The 27,224-nt window shown below is 46.2% G+C and overlaps 1 protein-coding gene across 7 annotated transcripts in view; it reads left to right on the forward strand.

Annotated features, from left to right (window-relative positions):
- ERC1 (ELKS/RAB6-interacting/CAST family member 1) overlaps positions 1–27,224 on the forward strand; it is a 291,605-nt gene that overhangs the window by 236,629 nt on the left and 27,752 nt on the right. For 3 of the 7 annotated variants that reach the window (XM_060245770.1, XM_060245771.1, XM_060245773.1), the window contains one exon: positions 494–560. The exons of the other annotated variants lie outside the window; for them this stretch is intronic. In XM_060245770.1, the coding sequence (XP_060101753.1) occupies positions 494–520 (27 nt within the window). In that variant the 3' untranslated portion in view covers positions 521–560. The remainder of the gene's footprint in view (positions 1–493; positions 561–27,224) is intronic. 7 annotated transcript variants of the gene reach the window in all.

Here is a 27,224-nt window from a genome sequence, read left to right on the forward strand (position 1 = left end):
CTTCCAAGCAGTTCTTTGGAGATGTCAGCCATAACTTTTGTCATGGTGGAGCAGCAGCATTGATATTGTAGATTAAAGCAGTGCTCTCCTGTTCTCAGTTTCCTGGAGAATAGAATGGTGTTTGTTTTGCACATTGAAAAAGGGGCAAAAACATTTACATAATGTGTAAGTGATATATGAGTCAAGGAAAGACAGAGATCCTATGAGACTGCGGATATAGTCAGCTATAGAAATGATTAGATATAGTGGAAGACTGCATCTGCTTTCAGTACATTTAAAGTAAGAGAAATTGACAGTTCAAGGCACTCAGGGTGAATACAGTGATTTCAAGCTATTTAAAAGCATCAGAATAGTCAATGCAAGGAATTGGAAGCTTCTTTTTCCTACCCCTAGAATGCTATTCTTGTATGTGTGGTTTAAATACTAACTAACTCTTTATTTCATTCCCATGCTGCTCTGGGGCTTTTCCCCCTTGTCTTCTCTCAACCAATAGGATGAGGAGGAGGGTATTTGGGCATAGCCAATCAGCTGCTCTTAGTTCAGCCATTTTGTTCAGAACGGTGAGAATCGGCTTTCTTTTCCAGTAGAAAAGTTTCCCATGGTCACTCTTGCATCTTGCTTCTGTGTGATTCATGAGGTTTGGGTGCCTTTCCTTTCCCTTTCTAATGTGGCCTTTGCATGTAGATGTTTTTCCTAATTGTTCGTTGTATTTTTTAATTTTATTTTTCAGTCTTTGTTAAAACGTGTTACTGTTCTGTGTAGCATTGTGGGAATAAGCTCCCAGAGCATGTGATTGAATTTATATGCTAAGCAACAGCATGTTTCAAGTTGGGTCAGGAAATGTGTCCCCTGTAATTGAGCAGTACAATTTAATTATAATTACAAATACATTCAGTCAGAAAACTCTTAGGACAAAGCTATATGCTTTAAATGTTTCATTTTAAAAGCAAATCAGAAACAAGTGACCCAAGAGGTCATTTTCTCACTGTTTAGCTTCCATGATTTGAGCACAATGAACTGTGATGCTGAGATTGCTGCAGGATTGTCAGGTGACCCCCCAATTTAACTTTAAACAGTTAATGAAACAGAAGAGGATTTGGAGAAGGTTAATAACTCAATGGAAGAAATAACTCCAACTTCTTTGCACACATTCTGCCAGATTAATTGCCTTGTTAAATATATATTGTTGCATTGTTCAGATCTTTCATTCCAAATCCTATTATATGGCAAACATTATCCAGCTGTGACAGGGTAAAACTTTTAATTTCACAACCTAGAGGCTGAATTGAAAATTCCTTTTGGGGGAAAAATGTGATTTAATTCATGCTCATTGGTGATCTCATACCCCTTTGGAATTGCTTCTCTGCCATGTTTCTGTGTTTGTATATGGTATTAAGCTGTTCAAGATCATTAAGAAGAATGTAAGTATTTTTGTAGAAGAATGCCAAGAAGGGTAAGATGAGGTAAGTTGGTGGGGAAAATGAGAAATTCACTCAAAGTACGGGCTGTTCAGGCTGATTTTCATCATGAAATGATGGCAGATATTGATCAAAGGGGGCTACAAATTAATTCACCATGCCTAAAGAAGAGAATATTGTGAGGAAAATATATGCTTGTTCTAGTCTTTAAATATGACTTGTCATTCTGTCAGCAAAGTGTGAGTGGATTGTTCTTGTTTGTGTTATTAGACCTAATTATTGTCATTTTGTCCTGTTACTATGGAAAACCAAACTGCCACAACAGATAAATAGGTGACGACATCCTGGGACATTAGGGACTGTTTACCACTCCTTTGGTGAGATCTAAATCTTACATCTGAAATCATAAAAAGTGAATACAAGGGTAAGCCAAGGCTGACGCAAGAAAGGGTTAGAAGAAAAAGACAAGCAGAATATGAAAGTGAGGAATGAAAAACTGACTCCTTTACCACTTGGAAAAGTGGTAACATTGTCTTGCTAGCATACAAATCCTAAGTATGTGAAATGTTAATATTCATAACCAGAGATTTGCCTGCCACTCTTTTATATGCATCAAGAGGGGAGTTGCCCAGCATCTTGATCTATATGGAGAAGAGAAGAGATTTATACCCCGCCCTTCACTATCTGAAGGAGTCTCAGAGCAGTTTACAATCTCCTTTCCCTTCCCCTCCCCACAGCAAACACCCTGTGAGGTAGGTAGAGCTCCGAGAGCTCTTCCAGAACTATCCTTGAGCAGAACAGCTTTGAGAGAAGGTCATGTCAGCAGGTGCATGTGGAGGAGTGGAGACTCAAACCCAATCCACATACTTAACCACTACACCAACCTGGCTCCCAGTTTATAACCCAGCTTTCTGTTTAAAAAACGACATACAGGACATCTAATAAGCATAAAATATAAGGTGTAAACATCAAATGGTCAATCAGTAATTAATAAAACAGCACCATGTTGCAGCTTGAGCAATCAGGAGGTTGGGCCAAACAGAAGGAAAAGCTCCGCCCTTCATAGTAAGTTCTCCCCAGGCTAAAGACAGCACATGTTAAAGCTCCTTTTTGAGGGATTCAACAGGCTAGTGCTGAGCAGGATCTAGGATTTCCATTGCACTGGTTTTGTCACTGAGACAGATCAGAAGGTTTAGAGTGGAAAGGGCTTACTCTCTTCAGTGTAACACATCCAAGGTCAGGCTTCTCACTTGACAAATCATAAGATTACATCTACCTCTACAGCTCCATGCTACATGCATATGTTGGAGACGCCTATACTGGGCCTGGACTTTCTACATCCTCTGCCAGTGGGGAACAAACGTTATTGTGGAGAAACGCCATCTGAGAGTGTTGGTGCTTCATCCAAAAAGGCAGGGATCAGTAAATCCATTCAGCAGGCTTTGTAGCCTTCCCCTCACTCCCCCCCTCCCTTCCAGAGCCAAACCAACAACGCTAGGGGGAAAGTCTCCTAGAGAAGCAGGAAGTGCTGTTGTTCTTGCCATGTGCTAGGCAGGAAGAGTTTCTCAGTTTGCAGCAGGCGCTCGGGAAGGGAGGCTGCTTGCCTGTGAGCTCCTGCCTGTGGGGGGAGGCCTGCTCAGGAAAATGAGGCCTCCAGGCAGTAAGACAAAGTAAGTCATTCAAAAAGGGCAGGGCATGTCTAGATCAGGGCCAACCGGATGCGTTTACAATCAACTTTTCTTTGTTATGCTGTTTGCTGTGTTGTGTGGTGCTGTGCTAACTTTTTAAAGGCAACTGTTTTTTTGTTTTGTTTTTCTTTTCCGATCTCTTTCTCTTTTTAAATAAATATATTTTTACTGTTTAAATGCTGGCAGTCAATCTCTGTACCACCTAGATCCCCAGACCGCTTTAGACCACGCTGTGTTAAGAAGGGGGCCCCAGGTGAAGGGGGGGAAGGCATGCAGTTGGATAAGGTGCCAATCCTCCAGGGGTGCCCCAAAGAAGCGCTGAGGTCTCTGTGAAACCCAAGTGCAGGGTGGCAGAGGACCTTGAGGCCTGGCCTCACAGCTGGAGAGGGGGATTGGGAGTCCTGTTCCTCTCAATCGGAACCCCGAGACTGAGCAGGTGGTGGCAGCGCGCCCAAGGGGCAGGAGGAGAAATAGCTCCCTCCAGGAGTTGGCGACTCAATAGGGAGCTGACGGGACCGGGTCTGAAGGCAGAATCGGGCCGGTTCCGCCACACTTATTGCTAGTAGAACTGATGGGAAATGCAGAGAGAACAAGAATGTATGGAGATGTTTCTGAGGTTGTTACTAACTACTAACTGGGAGAGCCAGTTTGGTGTAGTGGTTAAGTGTGCAGATTCTTATCTTGGAGAACCAGGTTTGATTCCCCACTCCTCCACTTGCACCTGCTGGAATGGCCTTGGATCAGCCATAGCTCTGGCAGAGGTTGTCCTTGAAAGGGCAGCTGCTGTGAGAGCCCTCTGCAGCCCCACCCACCTCACAGGGTGTCTGTTGTGGGGGAGGAAGGTAAAGGAGATTGTGAGCCGCTCTGAGACTCTTCGGAGTGGAGGGCGGGATATAAATCCAATATCTTCATCTTCTTCAACTTCTACTATGGATAACACTTGGATTAGTTGTTGTCTAATTCATCTTGTTCTTGTTCTGCTATTACACCAATAAGGAATGTTGTTAAGCCTCTGGGGCTTACTAGGGAGGGTCCTTGGAAACTTAAGCCACATTTTGACACACACACACACACACTCCTGCTTTCCCCTTTCGTTGGATACTTTTCATAGGGGTAGAAGAAGCTTTGCTTAGTAAACTGCGAGATTCTTGCCTGCACATGGGAGGAGTTAAGCCCAAACACAGAAATGCTCAAAAAGTAAAGGACTCATTTCATAAAACAATATAACATTTATAAATGAAGCATTTAAACTTTCGATAAAGGGGATTATCTTTTCAGTTACACTGGCCATGGGCTTCATAGAGGCAAACTTGACACAGAGATTATTTAACGCTTACCAAGAACCAGGTTTCCCTCCATTACCCCCAGTTGAAGACACAGAGCATGTTTCCCATGTCTAATAGTTCCCTGTCAGCCTCAGATCCAAGAAAAACCCTTAACATCTAGGTCTGTTACTAATCATGTGTCTCCTTCCAGGTGGGTAGCCATGTTGGTCTGAAGCAACAGAACAAAGCTAGAGTCCAATGGCACTTTTAAGGCCAACAGAGCTTTCCTGTGCAGGCACATTTCCTCAAATAAACTGAAATGAAACTTACCAGTCCATACAATATAAGGCAGAGGTTGCCACTGCCATATATATATGAACTGGTAAATTTCATTCCAGTTTGTCTGAGGAAGTGTGCATACACATGAAAGCTCACACCCTGAATAAAACTTCATTGGCCTTAAAGGTGCCATTGGACTCATATCTCTTCCTCCTCCTCCTCATAGCTCATTTTCTATAACTGTATTTGCTTTAGGGCTGCCAACCCCCCGGTCTGGGCAGGGAATCTCCGGCCCAGGAGGTTCACAACCCGCTGGCCCACATTGGGCTGGCAGAGGGAACCTCCCCCTGCCATGACATCACCCAGAAGTGATGTCATCAAAATGGCATTGCCCATGTGGGACCGCTCTAGGCATTTCCAGGAAAACTAGCCATTTGGGAGGTTAAAACTCTATGGTACTTTTGCACCATAGAGTTTTAACCTCCCAAATGGCTAGAGTGTCTGGGAAAGCCATAGAGTTTTCCCGGAAATACCTAGAGTGGCCCCACATGGGCACTGCCATTTTGATGACATCACTTCTTCATGTCCCCTACCGGGGGATGAAGAGGACTTGGCAACCCTAGTTTGCTTGCATCAATTCTTCTGTTAATCTTTGCACTGCTCGTTCCTTTCATGCATATTCTATTACTCTGGAAAGGTTTGTGCACCTTTAAGTGCCCCCCATATTTGACTTCCTTGTCCAGCCAGAACTAGTTAGATCATCAGGCCACACACAGTCTCTCTGCTTAGCCACTGGTACTACATAGGCCCTTATAACTGAGATACTTCTTTTTGAGCTCCTCCTTCCTTCTATAGAACCACTGAAAGACTTTAATGTAATAGGTGCCATTATCACATAATCTTCTTGGAAGTCACCCTTTGGAAGCAGATTTTGTATGCTAGTGCCAACCCCCTGGAGCCATGGCTATGTATGCTTCCAGAGCAAAACATTTGGGTTTTCCAGGAATTAAAAACTGGAAGTGAATTGCATGCTTGTTAGAGCAGCTCAGTGTCCAAGAATTCAGGCCCCAGCACTCATAATAATCCAATTTTCTAAGAAGTGAATATTCTGGCAAGATTTAATTAATAAAAATATAAGTGCAAAAAGTTCCCATGTGTATTTGTAAAAATGAGACAAATGTTACTCATATATCTATAGAAACAATGACTAAATATTTCAAAACAGCAGATGTCAAATTCTTCTGTTTGTGAGGAATGCCCAAGATTATATTTAAAAAATAATAATAATTTTATAATGGCAGTTATATCTAAATCTGCTGTCAACAATGTATGTCTGTCATGGTAGTCCTGTGGTTATCCAAACCTTTCAGTGGAATATAGTTTTAAGTATTCCCTGGGAAGAGAATACCAAAAATGCAGAAAACCGCAGGAATAAACTCATCTGCATTCACAATATTAAATGTCCAAGCAAAGAATGAAAAACACGATACATGTCAAGGGATGTTGCTAATGCATTCTGCAGCAACTGCAGCCTCTGGCCAATTGAAGTTAATGCCTGTGAAAATTATGTTGTGGAAGGCCAGCTTCAAAGTTACAGCTTCAGGTTGTTTGTGCTTGGATTAAGAAGCAGCAGGTCACATTATTCTCCTCAGTTACTGAAGATGTATTCCTGGTTTTTCCCAGTGAACTCCCAGGTGCATATTATTTTTTGAGGCATTGTAAACCTCCGTTTTGGACTGAGGCATTGGATTGTGGGGCATTGCAAACCTCAATGTAGGGGATGTGGGACCTAATTATTTAGCATTATCCCTTTTTCTCTGCCATCGTTCTTTCAGTGTACCAAAGCCCTTGAATGGGATGGGTTCACTCTGGACACTGAATTTCACCACCAACCATGACTAAGAAACTCTGTGGTTACAGAATCTGGGGTGGATTAAAAGAACCAGTCCTGTCATCACTCTCAACTGCCTGCATTACTTTGGATTGTATTCTTGTATATCAGGGGTAGCCAACGGTAGCTTTCCAGATGTTTTTTGCCTACAACTCCCATCAGCCCCTGCCAGCATGGCCAATGGCTGGGACTGATGGGAGTTGTAGGCAAAAAACATCTGGAGAGCTACCGTTGGCTACCCCTTTTGTATATTGAGGGAAAGCGGGGACAGAATGGATCTCCACAGCAAAGCCCCTTTTCTATGTAAGCTAGTAAGCGTCATCATCTTTGGGATCCTTCCCTTCGGGGAACTGCAGAAGTAATTCGAGAGCAATCATACTGGTAGTCACCAAGAGAGGCAGTTGCAACCTCACCACTTCATTTGTCGTTCCCACATTTGCCAAAAGCATTCATAAGGCCTACTCTATCTGATACTTTATAAACAGGATAGACCATGTGTGTTATAAGAGAATAGTGATGAATCCAGAAATCTGTATCGTCTTCATGTCATGAAACTCCAGGGTGACTATAGAAAGTAGAAAAGTGGGATTCTTCCCAAAAACAAAAAGTGGGGACTGAATATAGCTTTTTTTGTTGTTTTAAACAATTTTATTAATTAGCAATTATAGTTATAGTTATAGAAATCTATAAGAAATTTTAAAATAATACAAAATAAAAACAATACATCGCTTTTCCCCCCTTCTTCTCCCTCCCTTTTTCTTGACCCCTGCCGGTGTTTGTGACTGAATATAGTTTTTAAGCAGATTTAACTATATGCCATGGTTCACTTAAAATGTGATTTATGCAACAAACTCAGGTTAGCCTTATCCCAATTATGCATAAACATCAGTTTCTTCACTTCTTGCCTTTCTCACACCTCTCACCATCCTCTCTATACCACCTTGTCTGTGACTGTGTTACTAAAAAAAAAACCCTGCAGTTTTTTTTAATTCAGAGGCCCCAATTAATACAAACAATAATTAACAAACCAACTTGAAATCCCAGTTTGGGCATAGTTGACTAAATAGTCTGCATTCAGACATCATGGATAATCAGGGTCATACCACTTTTTTACCATCTGAAAGACTTCAAATACATATTACTACTAAATAATACATATTTAAAGTTGTTTAATACCCAGGGTAGCAGAGACATATGTTTAACTAACAGTTCCATAATCTGGGATGGACTTGGCTCAATGGTTTGCATATGCAACAAAACAAAGTTGGAGTCCCATGGCACCTTTAAGACCAACAAAGTTTAATTCTAAGGTTTTCTGTGCATAGACATCTAATCAGATACATGCACACAAAAGTTTATACTCAGAATTAAATTTCATTAGTCTTAAAGGTGCCACTGGGCTCAAACTTTGTTCTGCTGCATCAGACCAACACGGCTACCTACCTCAACGCATATCCCACAGTTTCACTGAATAGCAAGAACTAACATTAATAAATCATGGAATTACATAGACTTTATGGAGATCATCTTAACGGTGCCACTGGACTCCAACTTTGTTTTGCTGCATCAAACCAACACGACCACCTACCTCAATGCATATCCACAGTTTCACTGAATAGCAAGAACTAACATTAATAAATCATGGAATTACATAGAATTTATGGAGAATGGTTTAGTGTTTCTAAGAATCTTTCAGTATAATAGATTTGTAAAGGATCTTGTCTAGCAGAAGGTTTGGGTTTACATGTATTATCTGTCCTAACATCTCCTCTAGTTGCTTCTACCTTATGCTGACCCAGTTTGTTCTTTTAAAGAAGCTGTTCCTTAAACCATATTGATTGTTGCATCTAAATAACAGTGCCTTTTTTTCTAGTCATAAACCTAGATTTTGAACCCTGTTTGAAAGCAACTTTTAAGTCCCAGAAAGCTGCCAGGCTTGTTACCCATTACTGCTTACAGCTGTCACAGAGGGTGGTGGTGGTTGTTGTTGTTTAAACTATGACACCAGCTGCAATGTCACATCACTTCTGGTAAAACCCAGAACTGACAAAGAGTAGCTCTAGGAATCACCATAAACTTTGTGGGTTAAACCATGAATATGAGAAAGTTATAACTCTCTTTAAAAATGTACAGTGAAACATTGTTAATTTTACTATCGTTGTAGTTGCTTAATGAGGTTATCATAATGCCAGCATAGTCAGTGGAAATAGAAGAATGGAACTCTGTTCAGCGTTGCACTGTTAATGTTGCATCTGAATCTTGTATAAGTGAATACTTGGGTTCCTTCCTTCCCTGTTCTGCATTTGATGCATAGAATGTAGTAATGTGAATAAGAGAAATAATAGGTTGGTACTGGTTTCTGTAGACTCTTTAATCTGAGTTAAACAACAGTTTGTATATGTAATATCATGACCTCTAAAGTGTCCACTTCTTTTACTAAACTAAGAAGACTAATCTATTGAATGCTTTGAATGGATGGGAATAAATTATAGTCCTGCTGCAAAGTAAATGCCTATTACTGCTGGTTATGAATCTAAAATAATATTATGAATTGACTAATTTTACCTAAAGGTTTTATCATTCCATCACAGAACATCCCAGTCTGATCTTTTATTAATGTACAATTCCAGCATGTAAAGTGTCCTGATCTTCCTGTTATCCGATTCTCATGTTGCTTGTTATTTCATTTGGGTTGTTTTTAATCCTGTGCTCGTTAATTAGTTAAAGGATAGTTATTGGTCTTGAAATATTACAGTGATGAAATACCATCACTGAACTTGATTTTGGCATCTGATAATACAGCCTCCAGTAGGAATAATACAGCCTCCAGTAGGAATTGTGTAGATTTGGGGTAGGTAAACAGATTTGGCACAGAGAGGTAAACTGCAGTCCTAGCTCTGCTCACAACCTGAGTTCAATCCCAGCGGAAGCTGAGTTCAGATAGCCAGCTCAAGGTTGACTCAGCCTTCCATCCTTCTGAGGTTGGTAAAATTACACAGCTTGCTGGGGGTAAAGGGTAGATGACTGGGCGGGGGGGAGAGGTAAATGTAGTCCCCTGTGCAAGCACCAGTCGTTTCCTACTCTGGGGTGACGTTGCTTTCATAGCAGACTTTTTATGGGGTGGCAATGGTAAACTGCCCTGTAAAAAGTCTGCCATGAAAACGTCATGCGACGTCACCCGAGAGTCAGAAACTACTGGTGCTTGCACAGGGGACTACCTTTACCTTTGAACAGATTTAACTGAGGTGTGGTGTTACAGTACCCACAGTCCTATATGACATTTTTTTTTTTAGTACACCTAATTCCAGGAGTTTCTGTGTCTTATTAGCATACCATTCTTTTTTAATTTCTTTTTCCTTCATCATGCAATGTCCTCTTAATACTACCTTTGCCGCCTCCCACAGAATATCCGTGGCCACTGTTCCCTTATTTTCTCTAAAATATTGTTTCACTTGATTTTCCATATGTTGTCTATTTTCTTTTTTTAATAAAACCATACTATTAAATTTCCAAGTCCTTCCAATCTGCTCATCTTTTAACACCAATTCTATAGTCAGTGGAGCATGATCTGAAATCCATATTGGATGGGTTGTTATTTTCCTCAATTCCCAATTATTTGATTTTTTAAGAAATATATAATCAATACAAGAAGTTGTCTTATGTCTACTTGATAAATGTGTCGGCTTTGGGACCAAGCCTAAGGCTTCATGCACTTCTACCAAATTTCTTTTCCACTGGACCGCCTTCTCCTTAGTCATATCTATGTTGAAGTCTCCTGCTATAATAACTTCTCCCTCTGAGAATCTCTGAACTTTTTGCATTACTTTATTCAAAAATCTCCTCTGTCCTGTATTTGGGGCATATATATTTATCAAGGTTATCACTCTGTTTTGAAACCTACCTTTAATGAACAGATATCTCCCTTCCCTATCACTAACTAGATCTAATATCCTAATATCAATCCTTGTATGTACTAAAATTGCTACTCCTCTCGCCTTAGTTCTACTTCTAGCTTCAGCCAATACTTTCCACCCTGGGTGCTTAATCAATGGTTTAGTGTCATCCTTTGCCTTATGTGTTTCCTGTAAATACATTATATCTATATTTTGTTGCCTTGCCACTCTTGTTAATCTGTATCTTTTCAGGTCTGAACTTAGTCCATTGACATTCAGTGAAAGCATTTTCAAAGTTTTAGCCATATTATTAGGGTTTGTAGAATCTTTCGGGCTCAAGTGCCGTGTTCTACTGGAGAAAGTTTTCCTTCCAGACGTTTTGTTCTCAACTGTGGAGAACATCCTCAGTGGCATTGCAGCCGGAGCAGGCGCTCTGACCTTCTTGGCTGCTGTGCATTTTAGCCATATTCATTCCCTTTCTCTCCCTTCCCTGGCTGGATAATAAGTTCTAATACACTTCTCCCCTTTCTCCCTTTCCGCCTCCCACACCCTTTCCCCTTACTCTTCCCCCCATCTCCCCTCCCCTCTTCTGGTATAGGGCTCGCATTTGGGTTGATCTCTCAACCCTCCCTATACCTTTGGGTGGGCACACCTCCCCCCCCCCGGACCCTTTATTCTTTCCTTCATTTAAGACCGTAACACTCCCTCCCTCTTATTTGTGGGGTACTTCCCTTTTTTAGAAGTTCCTCCTTCTCCTTTAGACGTTTTATAATCTCATCCTCTGTCATTTCTCCTGACGTGTAGAAGGCCCCTCCTCTGGTTCATGGACATTAAACTCTTCCTCTGGTTGAGTTCCTGTTTCCCCTGGGTCCAAACCCATCTTCTCCAAAAGTTTCTTTGCCTCAGCTGGATTCCTTGCTGTAAATCTTTTACCTTTTTTATAAATTACAATAGTGGCTGGGTAAGCCCATGTAAACAATATCTTGTTCTGAAAGAGCTTGTCTGCAAATGGCTTCATTTGTCTTTTTTCTTCCAGTGTCTCACTACAAAAATCTTGTCTTACAAATACCCTTTTCCCTTTGAATTCCAGTCCCTTCTTTTTCTTCAAAGCCAAAAACACTTGCTGCTGCACTTTTTTCTTGCAAATTTAATTATTACTGGTCTAGGCTCTCCTCCAGATCTTCTGCTCCTTAACCTATGAACTCTTTCTACGTGGTCAGCACTGATCGTTACTCCTGTTTGTTGTTCTGAAATCCATTTTATCATCCCGTCTTCCAAATGTCATGAATCAATGTCTTCCAAAATACCATGGACGATAAGGTTTGCCCTTCTCACTCTGTCAGAAAGGCCCTTAATCTGTTCCTTTAAATGAGTTATATCCTTCTTATTTACTGAAGCCGTCTTATCTGCCTTGTTAGCCAGTTGCCTAATATCTTGCAGTTCTTTGTTTATTTGACTGACTTCATTTTTTACTTCCGCAATAGTTTCTTCAATCTTGTTCTGAGATTGTATCATTAACACCTGAAATTGTGCTATCTGTTCCGAAAGCTGTTCAACTGTTGTGGCAGCCATTTCTAAACTGTTAATCACCACCTTCGTTCCTTATCTGTTTTGCCAAATACTCCCTTCTTTTAGCTTCTAATTCTCTTCTAAGCATGCCTTTTGCTTCTTTGACTTCTCTAGCTTGTCTGCCAAATATTATGACTCCGTAACTTCAATATTTTCTTATCTTTCAGTCTTAATCTCTTTTCTTGTCCGGAGAGGGACGAGCTGAGGCTTCTTCCTCTAGAGCATGCGCATTCCACCCGTCCTATATGACATTCATAGGTCAAGAACACATAATTCCCAAAACATTTTAAGCAAGTGATTAGGAACATTGTAAAGAGGATGTATTCTAATATCAGACAAATGTGAAAGAAAGCCTTGAGTTGTTCTTATTCAAAACAGCTACTCTTAAACTCTGGTGTTCTTTGCATGCAGAGATTCAGAATTTCATCTCCAGATATTTGGTTTATATTTGGGTCTGTAGATTATCATAACAGGATGGTTGTGAAGCACAGTTTATGGTTTATCTGTGTTAGGGTGACCATAATGTCTGAAGGCCAGCCAGGGACACCTTGGGGTGGGGAAGGTAGGGGTGCGCGCGCGCCGCCGGAAACAGGAAGTGATGTCACTTCCAGTGATGTCATGCCACCGCCGGAAACAGGAAGTGACACCACTTCCTGTGACATCATTTCCCCGCGTCACCTGCCGGAAACGGGAAGTGACATCACTTCCTGTGACATCACTTCCCCCAAATGACATCATTTCCCCCAAATGCCACTGCCGGAAACAGGAAGTGACTTCACAGCACTTCCTGTGACGTCCCCAAAAATCCCCCAAATACCACCGCCGGAAACAATTTTGTTCTCAAATCCTGTATATACTTCATCAGTATATGGGATAAGGCACTTTCTCAACGGTGCTGCATAATGCAGCCTATTTATTTTGTCCTGTTTGCTCTGTTGGCTCTATCTGCGCCACCTTCATCACTTTCGGGGTGTGGATCCCCCAGTGGGGTGGTCTCGCGACTCCCTCTGCCGGCTGCTTCTGATAGCCCTGCGCCCCCTCTTTCATTTGATATGTGTCCCGTGCGGGTGCCACCCTCCCGCCAGGAGATGCCGCAAAATGAGCCCCCTTGAGGCTTATGGCGGCAGGGCTCGGGGGAAGCGAGCTAGACTGCTGTTCTTTTGAGGGGTTATAGAGTGTTTCGAGCCCGTCCCTGTGGCATCGGTCCCATCGTTGTGGGACCCAGGGGGCCGGCGCAGCGGCACGCCGAAGCAGCCTGTCACTAATAACACAGGTCGAGATGCAGGACAGGAACCCGGAAGTGACAGACAGGCTGCTTCAGCGTGCCGCTGCGCCGGCCCCCTGGGCCCCACAACGATGGGACCGATGCCACAGGGACGGGCTCGAAACACTCTATGACCCCTCAAAAGAACAGCAGTCTAGCTCGCTTCCCCCGGGCCCTGCCGCCATAAGCCTCAAGGGGGCTCATTTTGCGGCATCTCCCGGCGGGAGGGTGGCACCCGCACGGGACACATATCAAATGAAAGAGGGGGCGCAGGGAGGGAGGGAGAAGGGAGGAAAGGAAGGGAGGAGGGAGGGAAGGAAGGGAGGAGGGAGGGAAGGGAGGAAGGAAGGAGGGAGGGAAGGAAGGGAGGAGGGAGGGAGGAGGGAGGGAGGGAGGGAAGGAAAGAAGGAAGGCCAGCCGCCAGCCGCCCCCCCCCCCCCGCTTTCGGCTTACCTTGATCCAGGGCGGTGGCGGCCTCTCCTCCGGGCTGCTGGCGGGGCTGGCGGCGGCTGCGGAGGCCGGGAAGGCGGCGGAGAGGCCGGCGCTGGTCTCTGGAGGGCCTCCAGGGACCAGCGCTGGCCTCTCCGCGGCCTCCGCTGGCCTCTGGAGGCCCTCCAGGGACCAGCGGCGGCCTCTCCGCGGGCCTCTGGAGGGCCTCCAGGGACCAGCGGCAGCCTCTCCTCTTCCGGCGCTGGCCTCTGGAGGCCTCCAGGGACCAGCGGCGGCCTCTCCGCTTCCGGCGCTGGCCTCTGGAGGCCTCCAGGGACCAGCGCCGGCCTCTCCGCGGCCTCCGCAGGCCTCTGGAGGGCCTCCAGGGACCAGCGGCGGCCTCTCCTCTTCCGGCGCTGGCCTCTGGAGGCCTCCAGGGACCAGCGGCGGCCTCTCCGCTTCCGGCGCTGGCCTTTGGAGGCCTCCAGGGACCAGCGGCGGCCTCTCCGCTTCCGGCGCTGGCCTCTGGAGGCCTCCAGGGACCAGCGCCGGCCTCTCCGCAGCCTCCGCGGGCCTCTGGAGGGCCTCCAGGGACCAGTGGCGGCCTCTCCGCGGCCTCCGCGGGCCTCTGGAGGCCCTCCAGGGACCAGCGGCGGCCTCTCCGCGGCCTCCGCTGGCCTCTGGAGGCCCTCCAGGGACCAGCGGCGGCCTCTCCGGCCTCCACCACCGCTGCCGGACCCCGCGGGCGGGGAAGGCGGGGAGTGAGGCAGCCAGCGTCCCTGCGCGTGCGCACACTGCCGTGCGCACGCGCAGGGACGCTGGCTGCCTCACTCCCCGCCTTTCCCGGCCCGCGCGCGCTGCCCGCCGGCTCCCCACTGGCTATACCGGGACTTTGTAATGGTCCCGGTATAGGCAGCCCGGGAGCCGGGAATTGGTGGCCAGAACCGGGAAAGTCCCGGGAGACCGGGACGGTCTGGCCACCCTATCTGTATTGGTGTAATTGTCTAGTCTTGTGGAAGAAGAGGCTTACAAGTTACCATGTTCTCTAGTGAGGAGTAATATAAAAATGTTTGTCTTTTATTCTGGTGGGTAGCTGTGTTGGTCTGAAGCAGTAAAACAAAGTTTGAGTCCTGTGACACCTTTCAGACCAACAAAGTTTTATTCTGGGTATAAGCTTTCATGTGTGCACACACTTCCTCAGATACAAACCTTGAATAAAATTGTGTTGGTCTTAAAGATGCCACTGGACTTAAATATTGTCTTCTATTCTGTTAGCTTGACCTCAGAAATATCGAGCAAATGCTTAAAAGAGCACAGGAAAGCACAAATTATCATATGTGATAATTAACGAGCAACACAATGTGTAGTTTAGGAAAACAAGGTATTTGCAGCATTTGTTGCCTCACTTTTCTCCCCATGACGACCCAGCATGAGCTGTGGGCCAAGAGCCCTTTGGCTTACATTTCTTGCCACACCCAAGCTTGAATGACCTCTAAAAGGAGGGCAACAAAAGCTCAGTAGGCTCTTACACAGTTGGCAGCCATCTTCCCACAATTCCCCTCCCTGTTCTTTGCCAAAGGCTTCTTGAATGGAGGTTCAGTATATCATTGTTAGAGTCCAATGGCACCTTTAAGACAGGGTGTGAGCTGTGAGAAAATGACCCCTCTTTCCCCAATATTGCAGTCACAAACGTGGTTGCCAGGGCGCCTGGAGAAGTGAGCTTGCACCCGTCTGGCCAGAGAGTGCGAGCAGAGCTATTCAGAAACCAAAAGGGACTCATGTGTACCAACAGCATAGTATATACGTGCTTGAGACAGGCACAGAGTGTCTGCAGACGCACACGGACGTTTCCCCGCTAATGCGTGGAGTCCGCCATGGTGAGGAGGAGGCTACGCCACCACGGAGCTGTCCAGGCGACCGGTGTTGAAGCGCTAAGCATGGAAGCCACTGTGTTTTGCTAACACCACTTGTAGCCATCTTCCTGCCTTGTTGGGCTTCATTCCTTCTTAGTGGGAACCTCACGTACACACCTTGAGTCATTCCTAGCCCGCAAGCAACCCATCTGTTTCATGAATGGATTAATAGCTCGACTGTTGATCCTAATTGCTCAGTAATATCCTGCACAGTAGTTCTCACCCAGGAGATGATGAGAAAGAGGAAGGATCTCTCCTGCCACATCCAGGTCCTTTGTCTACACCGGGGATACCTAGGTCCATATCTGATTCCCTATTGTCACATTCCCAGATAATCCCATCTCATCCCAATCACCCAACCATTTCCATACTGATATCACTGGAGCCGCCCCAGGCCCTGTCGCAACTTGGAAGTTTCCAGGATGAAGGTGAAGCTCATTGGTCAAAGCATACACCCAATCAGGTGTCGCCAAAGACTCACCATTGGTCCAGCCGATGTCCAGCCTTCGTGGTCATCAGCGGAACCTCCCATCTCCCCTCCCAGTCACCTCCCATCCCCTCAGGACTGAGGTGACCCTATATAACCTGTGGACTAGCTACCCACAGGTGTGTTCTCTATTCAGCAACCCCCATATCCCGCTGTATAGATCCATCCCCGATTCCTGATCAGTTTCGGGTCCATCCCCCGTTCCCTCATTCGTCGCCATCGGAATCTTCCTTGGAGTCTGCGAGAGGTAGTATCACCCTGTATGTTCATCCTTATATGTACCCCTATTGATCTCTCTATATTTCTTTAGACCTGTGTGAACGTGTGATTGTTTTTGTACCTTGTGTGAAAGAACTATTATTTCAAATAAATTACAATTGATTTTATTAAATTAGAGTCCATGTTTATTGAGCATCACTCTCTGAATGGTTGAGCCTGGTATACATTGATAAAAAGATTCCTATTAAAGCCAAGTGTCCATTAAACTAATTCCCCAACCTCGTTTTGAGGGCATTTGGCCTAACAGAGCTTTTGTGTGGAAGCAGAGGAAGCTCACACCCTGAATAAAACGTTGTTGGTCTTAAAGGTACCATTGGACTTTAACTTACTCTGTTGCTTCAGATCAATACGGCTGCCCACCTGGTACAGTATATCAGTTAACACAAAAACTCATAATTGTGTTGTATGCTTAGTGTTGCCAAGTCCAATTCAAGAAATATCTGGGGACTTTGGAGTGGAGCCAGGAGACTTTGAGGGTGGAGCCAGGAGCAAGGTTGTGACAAGCACAATTGAACTCCAAAGGGAGTTCTGGCCATCACATTTAAAGGGACTGCACACCTTTAAATGCCATCCCTTCATTAGAAATAATGTAGGATAGGGGCATCTTCTTTTGGGGCTCATAGAATCGGACCCTCTGGTCCAAACTTTTTGAAACTTGGGGGGTGTTTAGAGGAGAGGCATTGGATTCTATGCTGCAATTGTGGTGCCTCTATCTCAAAAAACAGGCCCCCCCAGAGGCCCAGATACCCACAGATCAATTCCCCATTATAACCTATGGGAATCAGTCTCCATAGGGAACAATGGAGTGCCCAGCAGACATTTCCCTCCTCCCCCCTCCCACTTTCTGATGACCCTGAAGCGGAGGGAGGGCCTCCAAACCTGGGGGTCCCCTGCCCCTATCTGGGGATTGGCAGCTATCGCAGCGCCAGCCTCACGGCCTCACTGGATCTCTATATTTCAGTCTCTTCGGGGTATTTTACTTGTTTAGATGGATGGGACCACAGCAGCTTTGTAGTTTTTCTCACACAATATAGGCTCACGAGAACTTGAACTTAAAACCACAGATTTATTGTTACTAACAGTCTTGAACTGGGGATATGGGATATATTTACACAGGCTTAATCTTTTGTTTCAGGCTTCACGATTACTTTTACTTTCTTGAGTCTTGCACAGTTACACAGTCCACCTTTAACTCACTCTCCCACTCTAGCCAAGGTCTGGCCTCTTGGGATAGATGTGTCTAGTCACACCCCTCGACTGAAGACTCTTCTCTCAGCCCTTCTTGGTGTCTCTGACCCACATCTACTCCCTCAACCTCCTCACTAGGTCTTTAGCGTAGTTTCCTGGTGTCTGCGACCGTTCAGGTCTTTAACTGACTCACACACACACACAGCCCTCTCGGCTGGTTAGGTCAAGCTGGCAGTCTCTGGAAGACTTCCCCGTCTCCGTCTCCAGCTTCCACTCAGGATCAGCTATCTTTTCAGCCCTTCTCAGGCCCCAACTGACCCTCTCAGTCTTTCTGTCAGGCTCCAACTCTGACAGACTCCTGACTGAGCTCCTGCCTCAGCAGTTTCTTGTCATGAACTAACTTTTTCCCTCCCTGAGAGCTGTGAGCACTCTGCCCCCACCCTCAGGTCACCTGACGCAGCCCTGTGCGCCTTCAGTTTATTCTTAACCCTTTGCTTTCCGTCACATGCCCCTCCCCTTTTTGAGACATTGCACAAGGCGAAAGGTCTCAGCCTTTTGCTGAGCAATGGGACATGGGCACACTTGCTTGGGTTACACTAACTTTGTTATAACACTTTTGCTATAACACCTACTTCAAAATTATATACATTCTTCATCAGGTATATAGTCTTATATCTATAACATTACCATACAAACAGGCTTTTAAAATTCACATTCTTCTTGATAGCGCATCTGCTATCACATTTTGCTTCCCCGGTATATGCTGGATGTTGGGGGTGGTGGGGGGTGGGCTCCCTCTGGGAATCCTACCCCCCCAGGGAAAGTGCATGCGCAATACATAGCCTCTCCTCTCCCGGTGTAGTGAACGCCGCGTGGTCACTGTCTGGCTATGCCTGGCAGATGGTCACTGCAATGGCCTCTCCTGCATTACTGCATCCGTAGCAACACCTTCTCGCTGGTCCCCCCCGTTTTCACAGAGTTTGCTACGTCATGGTGCGACCGAATTGTCCGGCGGTATAACCGGATGGGCAGGCTGGGCCCACCAACCTCGCCAGCCTAAGAGAAGGAAAACTCTAACATCAAACCCGGGCAGATAGAGCTCGTTAATGTAACACCTACCACCTGGAGGACTCACTGCCGGCGTCCCGGCTTACTGGGCCATGGCAGATGACCCCCAGGTGAAAGGGTGGAGCCAGTACCGCGCACACTGCGCTTCACCTAAAAAATTCCTCTGCGCAGGCCTGAAGGGCATATCCACACACACAACCCACAACGCATCAAGTCCTGCAGCGATAGGCAAGGGGCGAAACGGCAGGTGGAAGGTGCCACTGGAAGCCGCAGTCCCGATCCTGCATGTAGGCGGTTCAGGATATTGGTCGCCTGATGCTAACCCGGAGACGAAAGCATCTTTCGGCAGCACCCTGAACGACCAAGCAGCCTTATCTAGGGACAGCACTGCTTGCTCCACACGGAGAGGGGCCTAGAAAAGGTGGCCTAAACAAAGCTCGTCTCCCCCACCCCAGTTGGCTAGCCGCGGTCAACGGGCATCCTTACTTGCGGTCGAAAAGTAACAACAAAGAAAAGGCATGCACCTGCCTCACAAAGTGTGCAAAGACTAAAGCTTGCGTGTTGGAACATCAGAACCATGCTTGACACAGTAGGCAGTGGTCGCCCTGAACGACGCTCTGCTCTAGTTGCCCACGAACTTCTCAGGTTGAATATCGACATAGCAGCTCTCAGTGAGGTCCGTTTTCCTGAGGAAGGTAGTCTTCAAGAACACGGTGCTGGCTATACCCTCTACTGGTCGGGTAAGTCAAAGGCTGAGAGCCGCCTTTCTGGCGTTGGCTTCATGGTCAGGAACTCCATTGCCTCCAAACTCGAAAACCTTCCAACAGGTCACTCAGATCGCATCATGTCCATGCGCCTCCCACTTCAAAACAAGCAGCATGCAACACTCTTCAGTGTGTATGCCCCAACCCTTCAAGCAGATCCTGCAGAAAAGAACAAGTTCTATGCTGATCTACGCAACCTCGTACGGAAGACCCCTACAGAGGACAAGGTGATCATCCTTGGCGACTTCAATGCCAGAGTAGGTAAAGACTCGGAAGCCTGGAAAGGAGTACTTGGCAAACACGGCATTGGCAACTGCAATGACAACGGGCGCCTCCTGCTAGAATTCTGCATGGAGCACCAGCTCACCATCACCAACACTATCTTCCAGCAGAAGAACAGTCTGAAGACAACCTGGATGCACCCACGGTCCAAGCATTGGCACCTTATCGACTACATTCTGGTGCGCCAGAGAGACCTTCGAGATGTCTTACACACCCGAGTAATGCCCAGCGCAGAATGTCATACGGATCATCGTCTTGTACGCTGCAATCTCCGTCTTCACTTTAAACCCACACCCAGGAGAGGAGGTATCCCTCGGAGGAAGTTTCAGGTTGGCAGCCTCCAGTCAGCCGAAGTTAAAGCTGCCTTCCAGGCAAAACTCCAGTCAAGAATTGAGGACCTCAGTTGCCCCACAGACCCTTCTCCAGAAGCACTCTGGGAACACCTAAAAACTACCGTCCTGCAGATCTCTGAAGAAGTCCTCGGGTTCTCCACAAGGAAGAACAAGGACTGGTTTGATGAGAACAATCAAGAGATCCAAGAATTACTGGCAAAAAAGAGATCTGCCTACCAAGCACATCTTGCTCAGCCCTCCTGTCCTGGGAAAAAAGCAACCTTTCGCGCTGCATGTAGCAACCTCCAGCACAAGCTTCGAGACATTCAGAACGAGTGGTGGACCAAGCTTGCAGAGAGAACCCAGCTGTGTGCAGACACTGGTGATTTAAGAGGGTTCTACGAAGCCCTGAAGGCAGTATATGGTCCATCATATCAGGCTCAGAGTCCCTTGCATAGTGCAGACGGCCAAGTGCTCCTCACAGACAAGGCATCCATACTGAACCGGTGGTCGGAGTATTTTCAGGTTCTCTTCAGTGCCAACCGCGTAGTTCAAGATTCAGCAATCCACCTCACCCCACTTCAACCGGTGAAAACAGAGTTGGATGAGATCCCCACCCTAGAAGAGACTGTTAAAGCCATCAAGCAACTGAAAAGTGGCAAGGCAGCAGGAGTTGATGGAATTCCACCAGAGATCTGGAAGCATGGGGGCACAGTACTACATAGCTCACTTCACAAAGTACTTGTCACCTGCTGGGAACAAGGCAAATTACCACAGGACTTTCGCGATGCAATCATCATCACCCTATACAAGAACAAAGGGGAAAAGTCAGACTGCTCCAACTACCGGGGGATAACCCTGCTCTCCATCGCAGGCAAAATCCTTGCCAGAATACTCCTGAACAGACTGGTGCCCCCCATTGCAGAAGAACTCCTCCCAGAGAGCCAGTGCGGCTTCAGAGCTAACAGGAGCACCACCGACATGGTATTTGTTCTCAGGCAGCTCCAAGAGAAATGCAGGGAACAGAACAAGGGTCTGTATGTGACTTTTGTCGACCTTACCAAAGCTTTCGATACCGTTAGCAGGAAAGGCCTGTGGCAAATCTTGGAACGTTTAGGATGTCCCCCAAGGTTCCTCAGCATGATCATCCAGCTACACGAAGACCAGCGAGGCCAAGTCAGACACTGCAACGACCTCTCGGAGCCCTTCCCAATAGGCACAGGTGTAAAGCAAGGCTGCGTTCTCGCGCCAACTCTGTTTACGATCTTCTTTAGCATGATGCTTCAAAGAGCCGCAGTAGATCTAGATGAGGACGATGGTGTCTACATCCGCTATCGCACCGATGGCAGCCTGTTCAACCTGAGGCGACTAAAGGCACACTCCAAGACAATGGAAAAACTCATCCGAGAGCTACTGTTTGCTGACGATGCTGCACTCGTCTCCCACTCGGTATCAGCTCTGCAGCATATGACGTCCTGCTTTGCAGAGGCTGCCAAGCTATTCGGCCTAGAAGTTAGTCTGAAGAAGACAGAAGTTCTCCACCAGCCTGCACCCCAGGAAGATTATCACCCTCCCTGCATCACTGTGGGTGAATCAGTTCTGAAGACAGTCCAGCAGTTCAGCTACCTGGGGTGCATCATCTCCTCAGATGCCAAGATCGACAAGGAGATTGACAACAGGCTGGCAAAGGCAAACCGTGCATTTGGCCGACTGCACAAAAGAGTGTGGAGCAACAAGCATCTGAAAAAAGGCACAAAGATCAATGTTTACAAAGCGGTTGTGATGACAACCCTCATCTATGGCTCCGAATCGTGGGTTTTATACCGTCATCACCTGCGACTCCTTGAGCGCTTTCATCAGCGCTGCCTTCGCACCATCCTCAACATCCACTGGAGTGACTTTGTGACCAACACTGAAGTCCTCAAGCGGGCAGAGGTTACCAGCATCGAGGCACTGCTGTTGAAGACGCAGCTGCGCTGGGCAGGGCATATTTCTAGGATGGAAAACCACCGCCTTCCCAAGATTGCCCTGTATGGCGAACTCTCCACCGGCCATCGAAATAGAGGGGCACCAAAGAAGAGGTACAAGGACTCCTTGAAGAAATCCCTTAGCACCTGTCACATCAACCATCACCAGTGGTCTGACCTAGCCTCTGATCGCAAAGCATGGAGGCACACCATCCACCAGGCTGTCTCTTCCTTTGAGAACACACGCATAGCTGGTCTTGAGGACAAAAGGAGATTGAGGAAGAATCGCACTGCTACAGGACCAACCCTAAATCAGACTTTTCCCTGCAGCCGCTGTGGCCGGACCTGCCTGTCCCACATTGGTCTTGTCAGCCACCAGCGAGCCTGCAGCAAACGTGGACTATTGCACCCTTCTTAAATCTTCGTTCGCGAAGCCAAGCCGAGAGATATGCTGGATGTCGAAGTTGTAATCTTGGAGCTGTAAACTCCATCTTACCAGTTTGCTGTTCGTATCTTTAACTTGGTTCAACCATTTCAGGGGAGAATGATCTGTACACAGTGTAAACTTCCTTCCCCATAGGTATGGTTTCAATTTACCTATTGCCCACACAATCGCTAAACACTCTTTTTCAATTACTGAGAGGTGTTGCTCTCGGTCCAATAACTTTCTACTCAGATACAGAACTGGATGATACAGTCCTTCCTCTCCTTGCTGACTCAAAGTTGCACCAACCCCAACATTAGATGCATCAGTAAAGAGGGTAAACTCCTTTGAAAACTCTGGAGTTTTCAACACCGGTTCCGTGGTCAGAACCACTTTCAGATGTTCATACGCTTGTTCACACTCTGAATTCCAGATTACTGGATCAGGGTTCTTCTTCTTGGTGCACTCACATAGCGGTGCTGCTATCGTGCTAAACTCAGGTATAAACCTCCTGTAGTATCCTACTACACCTAAAAATGCTCGTATTTGTTTCTTGGTTTGGGGTCTAGGCCACTCATGTATGGCTTGCACCTTTCCCCAATCTGCTTTGATCTTACCTCCTCCTAGCACATGCCCTAAATACTTAACCTCGGCCATGGCTAGTTGACACTTAGATGCCTTGATGGTGAGACCCGCATCTTTCACTCGCTGTAATACAATGGCCACATGCTGCAAGTGTTCCTTCCATGTAGCACTGAAAATAGCAATATCATCAATATAGGCAAGTGCAAATTCTTTCAGTCCCACTAGCATCTTGTCAATTACTCTTTGGAATGTGGAGGGAGCATTCCTTAACCCGAATGGTAACACAGTAAACTCAAAGAGTCCCTCCTTGGTTATAAACGCTGTTTTCTGTTGATCTTTTGGATCCATAGCTACCTGCCAATAACCTTTTGTCAAATCTAAGGTGGTAATAAAATTGGCAGCTCCAATTGTCTCGACTAACTCGTCTATGCGAGGCATTGGATACACATCCGGTACTGTTATTTTATTCAATCTCCTGTAGTCTACACAAAACCTCATAGTTTTGTCTGGTTTGGGGACTAGGACTACAGGTGAGGCCCACGGACTTTCTGAAGGTACAATTAAACCCAGTTGTAACATCTCTTCTACCTCCTGCTGTACATACTTGGCATTCGGGCCAGTCACTCTGTATGGTTGGAGTGCTACAGGCCTTGAATCCCCTGTGTCAATCTTGTGACACGCTAGGTTTGTCTTCCCTGGTACATCTGAAAAGATTGTCTTGTACCCTCCCAATATCGTTTGTAATTGGGCTCTCTGTTCTCCATTAAGAGAAGGGGCGAACTGAACCTCCTTAATGGTTTCTTCCTGGGATATTTTCCCCCAACCCGACAATTCAGTTCCCTCCCTGACTCCCTTCTTTGCAACTAAAACCAAATTACCCCTGTCAAAATAAGGTTTTAGCATATTCACATGGAACACTTTAGATTGTTCCCCATCTTCACTTAAGTTCACTACATAGTTCACGTTGGAGACCTTATGGGCGATGGTATAAGGTCCCTCCCAGGCCACATCTAACTTGTTCTTCTTCCTGGGCTTCAAAACCCGTACTCTGTCTCCTGGCTTGAACTCTCTGTCTCTGGACTTGGAGTCGTACCACTGCTTCTGCCGTCGTTGCGACCTTCTCATGTTGTCTGCAGCAGCCGTCATCTGCTTGGCAATTCTTCCAGCGGTGCATTGTTCTTGCTTCTGCTGAATGAGCCGCTGCAATTCTGTTTCATCAGTTGTGATGCATAGCTGGTCTGTGGATGGGGAAGCCATACTGCTCAAAACTTGGACAGTTGGTTTCCTAGCTTGGACAACAGTTCCATTAGTTGTCTTGGGAGAGGATGACAAAGGAGCACACCTGCCAACTAACGACTTTGATCGAAAAGGCTTGCTGGTCTGGACGGTTTCTTGCTCTGTTGCTTGGCTGTGTCCTCTGCTCACTGGTTGGGCCACCTCAAAGGGTTCCAAAGAGCCAAACATGCTCTCCCCTTTTTTTTCTGTCATCTCCCCAGTTCTCTGCCATAGTTCCTTCAGGCTGTCATCTTGTTGCTGCTCTCTGAGGAATCCTGCAGCAGGGATGGTCTGCAACATTGTTTCCTTTTCTTCTGCTGGTTGCTGTACACACACCTCAGTAGTTGCTTCTTCTGGCCTGCTTCTTGTAACAATGTTGACAGGATTAGCTTGCTGTCTCTTTAACTCATCAGCTAAATCATTGCCCAATAGAAGCGATGTTCCTATGTCACTCAGGACTCCCACAATCCAATCACCTTGGAACTCTCTATACTTGATAGGAACTTCTGCTAGGGCCACTTCAAATGTAGGTCCTTTAATGCCCTTTATGGTGTAAGATTTCCCAGGCAAATACTGATGACTTTTTACTAATTCTGGCTGTACTAGGGAAACCTGCGCCCCTGTGTCCCTATAAGCCTTGACTTCCTCGTCATTTACTGTCACAGTCTCAGTATATTCCTCACTCAAGCTCTCCTGCACCTTCCACACTTTCAGAACACTATTGGGTCTTTCTGGTGGTGTGTTCTCTGGAAGTGAGGGGTTTGTTTCTACTTCTTGCTTTTGACTTTGCACTATTTTAACTGTCTTAGCTGGTGGGGTCTTTTTCCCTTTTTCTGGGCAAAATTTGGCATAGTGCCCAATTCCTCCACATTGGAAGCAAGCAGCCTGGGTCCTTCTATATGGAGGTGGACTGTACCGCTTTGCAGGGTTGTTGTTACCCGCCCCAGACTTCTCTGGAGAGTTCCAGACTCGGGGTTTTTTAGTTGGAGCAGTCCACATTGATCTCCCTAGATCTGATTCAATCTCATCTAGAATCATAGCTGCTTCTTCTACTGTTTTCAACTTCTTGTCTCTCAGAACCCACCTATACTGAGAGGGGACTTGGTTATAAAACTGTTCCAAGCCCACTAAGTTTTTCAGGTCTTCTAAAGTGGAAACTTTACTCCCTTCAACCCATCTGTTCAGGGCTCTGTCTAACCGACAACCTAGTTGAGAGTATGTTTCTCCAGGCTTCCTTCTGATTTCTCTAAATTTTTTCCTGCTTTGCTCTGCTGTTAAGCCAAAGCGGACTCTGACCCTTTCCTTATACAATTGATAATCAGAAGTCTCCTCATCCCTCAGTTCAGAGTAGATTTCACTCAACTCTCCACAGATCTGAGGTCTCAAATAAATCATTCTGTCCTCATCAGCAACTCTTAAATCTTTACATGTTCTTTCAAAATTAAACAAAAAAGCTTCTACATCATCCCCTTTTTGATACTTGGGGAATTTCTTTTGTTCTACTGTGAGGCGCCTCTCACTTCTAGTATCACGTTGAGACTCAGGCCTTCCTTGAATCTCCTGGAGTTTCAACCTGTACATTTTTTCCTCATGTTCTCTCTCTGCTTCCCTTTCTCTGTGTTCTCTCTCTGATTCCAGCCTAGCCATTTCCATTCCTTTTTCTCTTTCATGTTCCCTCTCTCTGTGCTCTCTCTCTCTTTCCGCTTCCCTTTCTCTGTGTTCTCTCTCCTCTCTTTCTACTTGAATTTTGGCCATCTGAATTTGTTTTTCTGCTTCTATTCTGGCCAATTCCAACTGTATTTTCATAGCCTCTATGCTATGAGTAGGATTCTCCTCAGGAATCTCCTCTTGTGTCTGCCCATCCCCCGTGGCTGTGGTAGTTCTCTTAGGAGGAGCCATTTCTGACAGGAATTTTTCACAAATCTGTCCTAATTCCTTCACTGCAGTGTCCCTCTACTTTCTGTGTGTCTTAGTGACACTTATTTTGGGGTTTTTCTTCGAAATCCCGACGCTGGCAACCAATTATCGCAGCGCCAGCCTCACGGCCTCACTGGATCTCTATATTTCAGTCTCTTCGGGGTATTTTACTTGTTTAGATGGATGGGACCACAGCAGCTTTGTAGTTTTTCTCACACAATATAGGCTCACGAGAACTTGAACTTAAAACCACAGATTTATTGTTACTAACAGTCTTGAACTGGGGATATGGGATATATTTACACAGGCTTAATCTTTTGTTTCAGGCTTCACGATTACTTTTACTTTCTTGAGTCTTGCACAGTTACACAGTCCACCTTTAACTCACTCTCCCACTCTAGCCAAGGTCTGGCCTCTTGGGATAGATGTGTCTAGTCACACCCCTCGACTGAAGACTCTTCTCTCAGCCCTTCTTGGTGTCTCTGACCCACATCTACTCCCTCAACCTCCTCACTAGGTCTTTAGCGTAGTTTCCTGGTGTCTGCGACCGTTCAGGTCTTTAACTGACTCACACACACACACAGCCCTCTCGGCTGGTTAGGTCAAGCTGGCAGTCTCTGGAAGACTTCCCCGTCTCCGTCTCCAGCTTCCACTCAGGATCAGCTATCTTTTCAGCCCTTCTCAGGCCCCAACTGACCCTCTCAGTCTTTCTGTCAGGCTCCAACTCTGACAGACTCCTGACTGAGCTCCTGCCTCAGCAGTTTCTTGTCATGAACTAACTTTTTCCCTCCCTGAGAGCTGTGAGCACTCTGCCCCCACCCTCAGGTCACCTGACGCAGCCCTGTGCGCCTTCAGTTTATTCTTAACCCTTTGCTTTCCGTCACAGCAGCCCTATGTATGCTGGAAAAGACCTGAAAATGTAAGGTTTCTCTTTTGTTTCCAAAGAGTGTGGAGGTGTTGTGGTTTTTATGTGAAAACAAAAGGCCCTGGTGTTATCAGCCCCACACAGCATGTTGCACACCCCTTCAGTAAAGAAAGCAAATGTTT

The sequence above is a fragment of the Heteronotia binoei genome, chromosome 8, assembly GCF_032191835.1.
Source record: "Heteronotia binoei isolate CCM8104 ecotype False Entrance Well chromosome 8, APGP_CSIRO_Hbin_v1, whole genome shotgun sequence".
NCBI classification, from domain to species: domain Eukaryota; kingdom Metazoa; phylum Chordata; class Lepidosauria; order Squamata; family Gekkonidae; genus Heteronotia; species Heteronotia binoei.